General features: G+C 38.1%; 1 protein-coding gene across 2 annotated transcripts in view; it reads right to left on the bottom strand.

Moving 5' to 3' along the window:
* Window positions 1-12,874, bottom strand: part of PTPRR (protein tyrosine phosphatase receptor type R) — a 283,107-nt gene that overhangs the window by 41,150 nt on the left and 229,083 nt on the right. For both annotated transcript variants that reach the window (XM_012441339.3, XM_012441340.3), the window contains 2 exons: window positions 3,759-3,838; window positions 2,885-3,022 (listed from right to left, as the gene is read on the bottom strand). In XM_012441339.3, the coding sequence (XP_012296762.2) occupies window positions 2,885-3,022; window positions 3,759-3,838 (218 nt within the window). The remainder of the gene's footprint in view (window positions 1-2,884; window positions 3,023-3,758; window positions 3,839-12,874) is intronic.

The following is a 12,874-nucleotide window of genomic DNA, read 5'->3' as shown; positions in this document are numbered from 1 at the left end:
AGGATGTGAAAGGTGGAACACCTCCTAGGCAGCCTGTTTCCAGGGGGTAGGGAGCTATAGCTGCTCAGCAAGGGAATGGTGTACTACTGTGAGAGTGAAGGTAGTGTAACGGCAGTGTAGCCTCAGGAATGAAAAGAGACCGTGGCTACTGGCTCCTGGAACAGGAGGTACTCTATTTGTGGCTCTGGTTTTTAAATGGCATCATATAGCTGCAACTTGGGTCACAGGGGTGAGGGGATACAACATGGGCTCCTTCTCTGGGGCAGTGTAGCCATGCGGCTGTTGGGCAGCTTCCCAAACTGGACTCAGGGCCTGTAGGAACTGCAGGATTCTCAGCAACAAAGAGTGCAGGTGTCTGCAACATTAATGGGGGCTGTTGGGGCCTCTCGTTTGCCTAGTCCCCACTGAGGATGTGTCTCCTTGTTCTGAGCTAACCCCAGCAGGGAAGATGGTAGTGTGGTAGAAGCAGGGTGTTTCATTCTCTTCTCTATGTGACCCTCCCTAAAGGTCCCCTTGTCCCACAGATTTTCTGTCTCTCCCCTGAGGTATTCCAGTGCTCCCGCAAACACTCCGGTCCAGACGTACTTCTTATCTGCTGTTTTGGCCCTTTTTGGTGGGAAGTATGAGCATTCGGCTTCTCTAGTCAGCTCTCTCGCTTTGCCCTGGCTGGGCTTTTCTATGGAAATCTGTGAGGAATAAGCTAAGAATATGTGCATCAGAAAGTTTCTGCCTTTGTTTCTGTAAAGTATCACAGGACGTTACCAACCCGGTATTACTTTTTATGTTAATGACTTCACTTGGTGTTTCTTAATTTTTGAATTCTGAGGTTTCTCAGCTTTAAATACTCAAGAGAGCCTTTTTGTTTATGCCATAAGAAGGCTAGACTTAGACAGATGAATTTCTCAGCATCGTCCTATTTTAGTAGGCAGATTTATTTTTGTGGTTTGCTTTTTTACTGAAGGTATTGCCTTTGAAGGTGCTCCCTTTATGTAAGGTCTCAGTTCCAACACCTGGCTCTGGCAAGATCAGGCTTTGTCTCTAGTTCTTGTGTTACCATTACAATATCCTTAATTATCTGGTTTTATGCCTTTTAGTCTCTTTGTATTAACCCCTGGGATTTCCTTTACTTTTAAAGCTCTGCTTTGCACAGTGTTTCATATTCTGCACAGTATAACTGGTTCTGTAGTGGGAGGTTTTTCAGGTTGTCTAGTCTGCCATATTATGTAAGTTCTTTGTAGGAATGCCGAAATGTATACATGCAGAGAATATACCTTTTAAACTTGAAAAATCTTTTCTATCATAAAAACGTCATGTAAATTAAACAATTGTGAGGGAACTGTCAGTGGCTTAATATGTTGACAGATTGACACTGTGTGGAAAACAGCTGAGAATATTAGGGGTTGTTTTTATAATGCTTTCATATAATCAGGCTTTCATGTCAGATTCATAGAAGTCATGTAGTGAACTGAGTATATAACTTTATCTATTGGCCAAAAATATACTACTTTCCCAGAATAAATTTCAGGAAAAAAATGTTTCATCTATTGTAGCAAAATTAGAAGAAAATAACAAACTTTGAAACATGTATAGACTGCTGTTTTGTAAGCCTCAGTGATGTCCATTAGCAGCAGGATTATGCTGTACTCAAGGGTTATAATCACCAAAGGAGTGCTCAGTTTTCTTAAATTCTTACTGTCATGGTGAACACAAAAATGCTGATGAAAATGAGACGCTAAATCATCGTAGTAAGTCGTCCTAAAATGTAAGCAGTACCACAGAAATCAGCCCTCAGGAATATCACAATCGTATTTTTATAATGCAAAATACAGAGTGAGTATTCTGCAAGCTAAATCCTTAGAAAAGACTGCTATACAAGAACAGAAAACCAAACACCGCAGGTTCTCACTCAGAAGTGGGTGTTGAACAGTGAGAATACATGGGCACAGGAAGGGGAGCATCACACACCGGGGCCTGTCGGGGGTGGGGGCCTAGGGTAGGGTTAGCAGGGGGTGGGGGGCATAGAGGAGGGATAGCATTAGGTGAAATACCTAATGTAGATGAGGGGGTGATGGATGCAGCAAACCACCACGGCACGTCTATACCTATGTAACAAACCTGCAGGCTCTGCACATGTACCCCAGAACTTAAAGTATAATAACAAAATTAAAAAAAGAAAAGACTACTAGTGTGGAAATGAAATCAAATTCTTTCTTGGATTTCTTACTATGAAGATATTGAGAAAGTTCATTGGTTTCTGTAACTGCCCTCAAATCTCACTTTCTTAACGAGGCTCACCTTGCCCACCCTCTTTAATACTACAATCTGCAATTCCCCACGATCCCCTCCTTACTGCCAGGTGTAGCATTCTCCTTAGTCTGCTCCGCTTTTTTTCCTATAGCATTTAATATCTTCTAAGATATCATACTATTTAAAAGTTCATTATGTGTAGTGTTTTTTGTCTGTCTTCTCCCTCTAGAAAGTTAAAATCTACCAAGGGCAGGGACCTTGGTGTGTTTTGTTTACTGTTATATCCCCAATGACTAGAGTAGTACCTGCCATATAGTATGTGCTCAAAAATGATTCAGGGTGTGAGCAAATAAGTTTTTATTTACCTGCCTATAAATTAGGGTGATAATTCATGGCCCCTTATTTCTTTTTTGGGTACAAATTAGATATGTGTATACCAAGTATATTGACTTGTCTGAAAGAAAGTTGACATTCATAGGATAACAGCAGTTATATTTGGGATGTATTAAGTGACTTAGCCTTTAAATGTCTCAAAGTTTCCATCTTAAATCTAAGTCTATGGCAATTTTACTTATACAATGTCTCTTCTATAGCAACAGAACACGTATAACATTCAGAACTTGATTAAAGATCATACCTCATTTTTTTCTTTGAGTTTTGTGATCATAACAATCACAGGGCTGTCTTCCTGCCAAACCATCTGCCAGAAATCATCCACGGTGTTGATCATGGGGCCCTGCGTGGCAATGAACGCTTTCTCCTTGCCACTGTAGCCCTAGATGGAGTACAGAGACAAAATTATTGGTTTTTAAGTTCATGCCTTGCAGTGAAAGTTTAGGTGAAAGATCTTCAACAAAATAATTGTGCTAGTACAAAAGCAACACCGATTACAGCTTCATTGCTTCTAGTACAACAATTTCCATGGCTATTTTGGTAGCAAGTTAAGGACAGCATATGGTATTGGGGGTTGTAATGTCCAGTCCCCAGCAGAATGCCCAGAGAGAGCACTGTTGCCAGAGACTAACAGTAAAAGGAAAGTCATCGCAAAGGACCCATTACCCATGTTGATTATGACTAAGATGAAAAAACAGGCCGGGCGCGGTGGCTCACGCCTACAATCCCAGCACTTTGGGAGGCCGAGGCGGGCGGATCACGAGGTCAAGAGATCGAGACCATCCTGGTCAACATGATGAAACCCTGTCTCTACTAAGAATACAAAAATTAGCTGGGCATGGTGGCACGCGCCTGTAGTACCAGCTACTGGGGAGGCTGAGGCAGGAGAATTTCTTGAACCCAGGAGGTGGAGGTTGCAGTGAGCTGAGATCGCGCCACTGCACTCCAGCCTGGGTAACAAGAGTGAAATTCCGTCTCAAACAAACAAACAAACAAACAAACAAAATCTTGCTGGTAATCAAGTTAAACCAAACTTAATCTACTCCAGGAAAAACAAAATAAAACCAACAATTCCAAATAGCAAGTCACCAGAAAGAAATTTGTACTTATTTACTTACCCTAATATAATTAGCATTAATGTAGGTGCTCAATGAATCGGTTACATTTTTTGGTCTTAAACACACTCTGCTGAGGGGATCTAATGAATGAAACAGGAAAGAATAAACAGATTTACTCTTTTTAAAGTATATGTATTAATAAATTATAGCTTTTTTTTTCTCAATTTAGAGTTCTTTCCAACAAATTTTCCTGTAAAGGAAGTAACAGTAAGTAGAAACCTGTTATGTATTGATCATCTGTTGCACGTCCGTGTTTGTCTTTGGTGTCCATCGCTTGATCCCTATGTGTTTATTGACAGACATTTGGGCCCATCTTGATTCCTGACATAAAGCTCACCCATAAGCCTGAGATGATGAGCTTATATTTCATGCCATTTCTTGTGTGTGCTGGTTCTTGACCTTATTTCTCATTTATGCTCCTGCTCTTATACTTTGGATTTGGAATTTGTACCAGGTCTCCCGACTCCCTGTCTCTCTCCTTTCCCTATGGAGGTAAGTCAGGCTACGCTCCACCAATTATACATATTTTACTGACTCTCAGGTCCCATTATGTCTGACCATTATGTCCTGGCCAGATCTCCTGATCTTCCGAGATGGATGAGATTAATCTGTCATGTGCTATCTGTGTGAAGATAGGCAAAGGGGAAGAGGGAGGTTGGAAAGATAAACATGATTCATTTCAAGGCTGGATGTAGTGGTTCATGCTGTAATGTCAGCACTTTGGGAGGCTGAGGCAGGAGGATCCCTTGAGCCCAGGAGTTCAAGACCAGCCTAGGCAACATAGTGAAATCTTATCTTAAAAAAAAAAAGTTAGCCAGGCATGGTGGCTCATGTCTGTGATCCCAGCTACTTAGGAGGCTGAGAGGTATGAGAAATGCTTGAACCTGAGAGGTCGAGTTTGCAGTGAGCTGAGATCCTGCCACTGCACTCCAGTCTGGACAACAGAGGGAAATCCTGTGTCACAAAAGCAAACACAAAACAAAACAAAAAACTATGATGCATTTCAGTGAGTTTTCAGTCTGTTCATAAAATAACAAACAACATATATTTATTGTTTATTAGATGTCAGACTCTATTCTCAATGCTTTACAGATATTATGTCAATTAATTTTCACGTAACTTTAATAAAAGTACCTAAGACAATTGATAAGACTCTTTCACCATTTTTCAGACAGGAAACTGAGATAGGTTAAATAAGTCTGATATTAGTTAGATATGTTTAGTGCTAGCAACAGTGTCTTAAATTCTAAAATCACTTTCCATCAAGAGTTGAAAGACTCTTTGTGGACTAAAGTGTTACAGAAAATCTGGAAATTATTTTACCAACATTTTCATATATTAATATAACTAATTCATCTCTTTATGCTTTCTTTGACTTGGTACACTCTGAGCTTTTTGAAGATAGGAACGGGGATTTTTCACCATCTCTGTAAGACCTAGTATCTCCCATAGCAGACCTTCAGTGAATGTCTACTGCATTGATTTAAAGATCCCTTCTATTTTTTAAAAAAGGTCAGTTCTGTGTATCCTTCTCTAGCAATTGTTCTATTGCTTTTCTTTCTAGACAGGCAAACATCTCAAAGAGTTTATTATACCCACACTTTCTCCATGCTCATCTGTAACTCAATCCTCCTCATGTACACACTAATCTATCCCAACCCTAGCACTGTGCAGAGACTGCCCTTGCTAAGGTCACCACTGACCCTTTTGTTGCTAAGCCCAGCGATCCCATTGTGGTATTTTTGTTCATGTCCTCTCTGAAGCATTCAAAAACTGTTGACTGTATATTCTTTTTTCAAGTTTTCTCTTACCTTAGATTCTGGGACAGAACGTTCTGGTTTTCCAGCTACCTCTGCAATGGCCTCTTTCCAATCTCCCACTCATTTAATCTGCCCCTTTTCATGTTGCTAATTCTAGGGTTCAATTCTCTTTCATCCTCACTTGATACTCCCTGGTTGAGTGACTCATTCATTCCTGTGACTTTATTACGCACATCCTGAGGGTTCTCAAATACCTACTTCAGACCAGACCAGTCTCCTCATTTATAGTCCAGCTTTTTCTATTTATTTCCTTCTGAATGGACCACAGGTTTGTGAAATTCCTCATGCCCTTCATCTGTTCCTGATAGCTATCCACTATTGTTTAGGTCAGGTGTGCTGACACGGCTCTACAGTCCATGCAGAGTTTCTGTGCATTTGGAAATTAGTATATTCTGTCTGTTCTGTCTCCTAAAATATCCTGGGGTCTGTCTTGCCTCTCTGTTTGCATGGCTGTTTTCTTGGACGAGGACTCAAGCATCTCCTGGTCTCCCTGCCTTCAATCTTGCTTTTTTCCAACCCATCCTCCTCATAGCTGCCAAGGTGCTCCTTGTAAAACAAAATCTGATGACATGATTCCATTGTCTAAATGTCATCCACAGTTCCCAATTGCCCATAGCTGTATTTCCCAAAATATTTATTATCTGTAAATCATTATTTCTACACATATAGAATTATATTATATGACTTATAAGTTAAGTCATCTTTTACAAACAGAGGTTAGTAACCAAATAAATACGGGAAACATTGGATTAAACAAATCTGAACCATATTCTTTTTACTGCAGGACTTCTCAGGGTCTTTAGCATGCTAATGGACCCTGTGAATTTCCAAGAAGGTATTGTATATAATCCTATTTGTCCAGTGGACTCATTTTTATTATATTTACTGTATTTATATACTTAAGTATTGTATTGATATACTTTTTGATAATTCAGCTTAGAGCAGCCCTGTTCAATAGAACTTTCTTTGGTGCTGAAAATACTATCCATCTGGGCTGTCCAAAAATGTAGCCACTAGCTATCAAGCACTTGAAATGTGACTAGTGAAAACTGAGGAACTAAAGTATTAATTTTATTTAATTCATTTAAGTGTAAATGGACGTAGCCATAAGTGGGTTCTGGTTACTCCACTTGACAGCTCAGGCCTAGAAGATGAGTGCCAATAGAGGTACCTAGCAAGATAGAGCAGATCTGTGATGGTCATCCCCAAGGCCTCACCAACAGCTGCTTCCCACATGTATCATATAATCTAGCCTCATGGACCTAGGGCAATCTCCCAAATATTCTGTGTTCTTGTAGATTTTATACTTTTGCACATATTGTTCTTTACCTTCTCTGCATGGTAAAGTCTTCCTCATTTCTTAGGGCTCAATTTGGAAAATACTGTTTCTGAAGTTCTCCCTGAGCTTCTCAGGCAGAATTAGGCATTCCCTTCTTTGCTTGGGTCCCCTGAGTTTTTTTTTTTTTTTTTTTTGAGATAGAGTCTCGCTCTGTCACCCAGGCTGACTGGAGTGCAGTGGCGGTATCTTGGCTCACTGCAATCTCTGTGCTTCCCAGGTTCAAGCAATTCTCCTGCCTCAGCCTCTTGAGTAACTGGGACTACAGACGCATGCCACCACGCCCGGCTAATTTTTGTATTTTTAGTAGAGATGGGGTTTCACCATATTTGTTAGGCTGATCTTGAACTCCTGACCTTGTGATCCACCCGCTTAGGCCTCCTAAAGTGCTAGGATTACAGGTGTGAGCCACCACGCCCAGCCCTGAGTTTTATTTTAGTATTTATCATCTTGTATTTTAAGTGCTTAAATTTCTGCCTACCTTCAATGGAGTGTGGTGAGCCCTAGAGAGCAAAGGTTGTATTCAATTAACTTTTGTATCCTTTGTGATTTCTATTTGGTATGTGGTTCATAGAGGGTTTAATGTCAGAATTAATTTCTGACATTTAACAGAGTTAAAGCCTTGTTTTTGACTTTCTAGTTTCTTTAATTTACTTAGCAAAGAGGACAAGAAATCTTTCATGCCTTTCAGTATCTACTGATTGTTAGAAGTTTCCATAAACATCCTATGTCATTCAGGCTTGAAAAGAGGTCTACTTCCTTCAGTTTTTATAATGCCTATGATGTATATGATTTACTGGGAAATCTAAAAACTGCTTAGAAATGGTTTCCCTGTCAAGCTAAATGATGTTGGAAATTAGTAATTTATAGTATTTTCCAAGTATTTAGAGGTTTCCAAATCCTTTTTTCATTAAAATTTCAGAGAGAGGAGTCTCACTTTGTTGTCGAGGCTGAACTGCAGTGGCTACTCACAGATGCCATTACAACTCACTGTGACCTCAACCTCCAGGACTCAAGTGATCCTCATGCCTCAGCCTCCCAAGTAGCTGGGACTACACATATGCACCACCACACTTGGCTACATTTTGTATTTTTTGGTAGGGATGAGGATTTGCCATGTTTCCCAGGCTAGTAATTAAAAAAATTTTTTTTTGTGGAGATGGAGTCTTACTACGTTGCCCAGATTGGTCTCAAACTCCAGGATATGAGCCACTGTGTGTGGCTCCAAATACTTCCTTTTAAATGCAAGAATACAATGTATAACTGAGTGTGGGGAAACGTAGGTTTCCAAGAAAAACATTTATAATATGTAGCTTGGACTAAAAAAAAGTCAAAAATAAAAAAATGTATCATCATCATCATTTTCATTGCTACAGTTATAATTTTACTTGTTACTCATTTTAAGTCTACATATTTGTCAAAGTCACTACAATAATTTTTTCTGAACAGGTATTTCTGAGATGTCAAATATTTAGCTTATCACTTATAATTTATCTGGTCAGAATCAATAACATTTACAAATATTAATTGAACACTGATAATTTTTCCTTCCTCTCTTCTGTTTATTCCTTTTCTCATTTCCTTCTCCTTCTCTTCATTCCTTTTTTGCTCTCTTCCTTCCTTTTCTTCCTCTCTCCTTCCTTTTTTATCATTACTGAACATATATACATGTTCTTTTATGTTGTTTTGATCATTACTGAACACACACACACACACACACACACACACACACACGGCATATGGGATACATGACATTTCCCCATCCTGGTCTCCCTAAAATACCTTCATCAATATCAGGTCTTCTATTTTAAGGACAAAATGGTACCCGGATCCTGATATTTTGATTAGTATCATATCCAATTTTGTGAAAAGCCTTTTCTTTGCTTAACATTTCCTTTCCAGAAGAAATACAATTTGAGGTTTGAAGTCAAGGGAAAAAGCAATTAGATGAGAGAAAACTGTGTCACTGCTAGTGATGGGCAAAAGCGTGGGTGAGAGGAATGAGATGGTTTTCTTAGATGAATTCAAGATATATTCATATTCATCTTTGACGAATTTAAGAGTTGAGCTTGGCAATGCAGGATGGTGACTATATGGATACTTGCCTTTTAAAAAACCACACAAAAAATTTGAGAGAAAATTGGACAGGGAATGGTGGCTCATGCCTATAATCCCAGCACTTTAGGAGGCTAAGGTGGGAGGATCACTTGAGCTCAGGACTTTGAGACCAGCCTAAGCAATGTAGAGTGAGACTTCATCTCTACTAAAAATAACAGAAAATTAGCTGGGTGTGGTTGTGTGCATCTGGAGTCCCAGCTACTTGGGAGGTTGGGAGGATCACTTTATCCCAGGAGATTGAGACGGCAATGAGCCATGATCACACCACTACTCTCTATTACACTCCAGTCTAGATGACAAAGCAAAAAAAAAAAAAAAAGAAAAAAGAAAAGAAAAGAAAAGAAGAAAAGAATGAAAATGGGACTCTTGAGTACGTTGCTTTTAGAACTGTAAACTTCTCTACACATAGATGGTGCCCCTATTTCCTGGAATTGGTTCTGAGATTAGCAATGGATTCACCTTCAATTAGGTAAGTGGGAAAGAGAAACTAACACTGGCTGAGGGCTTACTATCAGTTGGAACTTTGATAGGCATTTTACTAATACTATCATTTAATTTTCTCAATAGCCTTGTAGGAAATTATTGTTACCACTATTTTTGGGAATAAAGGATGGCACAGGGAGATTAAATATCCTGCCAAGAATTGTAAATATTTTTGTTGGGGTAGGAAATCAAATCTAATTCCAATATCTTGCTTTAGCTATATAACTTGTTGCTTTAATGAGTGGTTCACTTACTTGCATATCTACTCTGTGCTAGGCACTTTATATAATAAAAAAGGAAACATAATTTAAGTAGAAAACATTATTAGACACTAAAATTTTAAATATAAAATGATGGCCTGAGTAAATAGCATTCTTTAATTGCACCTATATTATATTTGTATAAATACATTGACTGCATGAAAGAAATATGCATAAAATTCATTATTATGGTGAAGCACTATTCACAATAACAAAGACATGGAAACAACCTAGACGCCCATCAACAGTGGATTGGATAAAGCAAATGTGGTACATATACACCGTGGAACACTATGCAGTCATAAAAAAGAACATAGTCATGTCCTCTGCAGCAACATGGATGCAGCTGGAGGTCATGCTTTTAAGCAAATTAATGCAGGAACAGAAAAACACATACTGCATGTTCTCACTTATAAGTGAGAGCTAAACCCTAGATACACATAAAGATGAAAACAATAGACACTGGGGACTCCAAAAAAAGGGAAAGGGAGAAGGGCTGAGAATCTCCCCATTGGGTACTATGTTCACTGTCTGGGTGTCGAGGGATCAGAAGAAACCAAACAGCAGCATCATGCAATATACCCTTGTAACAAACCTGCACATGTACCCCCGAATCTAAAATAAAAATGAGAAATTTAAACTTGTTATTAAAGTATATTTTGTTGTGTGCTAATAATTTCCTATTGATGTATGATTTTTTTCCCACTACTTTTGTTATTTAGTATGTAGACATATTTTACCACTCATATTTACATTGCAAAATAATTTGATGTAAACTTGACTTTAGCATTTTAATCTGAGCCAAGATAACACTGTCCTTAGAGAAATGGCTATAATTTAATTTGTAATTATAAATTAATTAATTTATGATTGATTCTTGGCTATCCATATATCTGTTGCAAGGCATTCTCAGAATTGTATGATGTTGCTATTATATGAAAGCCGTCAAACTTTTAGAACTAAGAAGAGTTTAGTATAGGTTAAAACTATAAAAACAATCATAATGTTTAAATCTTGATCATTTAATAATCATCATTTTATGTAATATTTCAAGTCTATCTCATATTACAGTCTAAAATCATAAAGGACATCTTTGTGTGTTCATTCCAGGCTTTTTGGATACTTCCACCCAACAGCATAACTTTTCTTAGCTATATATCCTAAATTATATTTTGTGCAACAGGGGGTGGTGGGTGGGGCATTCAGGCTGCAGACATTTTCAACAGAAAATCCATCATTTGCAACATCAGCTGTCAGCACAGGTGCCCTGCATCCAGCGGTCCACCCAGTTCTGTGAACGGAAAAGCTGACACAGGACTATGAAGCAGTTGTCTGATACCATTGGGCAGGAAATGGAGAAGGCTGAACTTTGAAATAATCCTAATAATTTCCAAATCCTTCTAAAATTAGATGATGGTTTGGATATATATAATTGTAATGGATGTATATTCCCTTATTACTTACGTTTGGTATATTTTAGATGAAAATTTTAAGAGAGTGAATGAGAGAGAGAGAGAGAGACAGACAGACAGACAGACAGACACTACTAATACTAACACTCAGCACTTTTATCCCCTTAGGCTAAGTGTAGTCATAAAATAACTTTCAACAGCGACTCTGCCTTAGGTAAATAGATTTAACTATATAGACCAGTTAAAAGTATGTTATAGTTTAATAGTGTATTTCTAATTTCACCAGAAGTGGAAGGCCAAAGACAATATTAACAGTAATTCTTTAATTACTTTATTATAGCACCGTCACTATGAATATAAAGAATTTGATGTCTTATGAGTGAATTAATGAACTAAATTATCAAGATTACTACTTCAATGTCAAAACTTAAAAAGTCTTTGTGGCTCCATCTTTCCTGAGCTTTGTCATGAGATGTTTATGGATTTTGCCAAAACTCCAACTACATCTGTTTGTTTAGTCATAGGAAATATTACTTCCTCTCCAATTTTTTTTGCCTAATTTCTCTAGGCAGAATTAATTACTCAGTCCTCTCTGAACTCCTATACTGCTTGGGCAGTATCTGTATTCTGGCCTATGCGCTGAGTATAATTACCATTTATATGACTCTCCTTTCTAGTCTGTGACCTCCTTGATTTTATAGACTGTTTCTTATTTCTTACTGGTCACTGGCATTCAGGTCATTGCTCGACATTAATAATTTCATGGAGTTCAATTTAGTTTCACATGTAGTAGTCATTCTCAAAGTGGTTCCTAGTTTCATCTGCATCGGAATCACTTAGGTGTTTGCTAAAAGTAGTTTTCTGGGCTCAACAGCACATCTACTTAAACGAAATCCCTGGGTTGGGCAGAAGACTAACAAGGACTCTCGGTCATTGTTATGCACAGTGACTTTTTTTGGTAATAGTTTTATTGAGAAATAATTCTCATTCCATAGAATCCTCCCATTTCGTGTGCCATCACAACTTCTTTTTAAACTTTCAGAGTTGTGCAACAATCACTGTAAACCAATTTTATAACATTTCAATTAACCCCAAAATAAATACCACGTCCTTCAACAGTCATTCCCCATATCCCCTAATGGTAAGCAACCACTAAGATATTTTCTGTCTCTATAGATTTGCCTATCTGGACATTTCATATAAACAGACTATAAAATATGAGGTCTTTTGTGTCTGGCTTCTTTCACTTAGCATAATGTTTTCAAAGTTCATTCAAGATTCATCAGTACCTCATTCCTTTTTATTGATTCTATTGTGTAACTATACCACATTTTATCTATCCATTTCTCAGCTGATGGTTGCCACTTTTTGACTATTATGAATAATGCTGTTATAAATATTTTTGTAACATTTTTGTGTGAACACATTTCATTTCTTTTGGGTAATATTTTCCTAGAATTAGAGTGTCCAGGTCATATAGCAACTCAGTTTTGAGTCAATGTTTGTATATGGAGTGAGGCTGAGTCTCCAACTTCATTTTTTGCATGTGGATATCCAGTTGTTTCTGTTCCATTTGTTGAAAAGACTCCCTTTTCCCAATGAATTGTTTGACCCCTTGACTAAAATCAGGTAGCCGTAATGTGTGGCACAACAAAATTTTAAAATATATGTCTATTGGAATTGTGAC

The sequence above is a fragment of the Aotus nancymaae genome, unplaced genomic scaffold (genome assembly GCF_030222135.1).
Source record: "Aotus nancymaae isolate 86718 unplaced genomic scaffold, 86718_ANA_hifiasm-v0.15.2.pri h1tg000016l, whole genome shotgun sequence".
NCBI classification, from domain to species: Eukaryota; Metazoa; Chordata; class Mammalia; order Primates; family Aotidae; genus Aotus; species Aotus nancymaae.
Note: the sequence above shows the minus strand (reverse complement) of the source record. Positions and strands in the feature narration are given on the sequence as shown.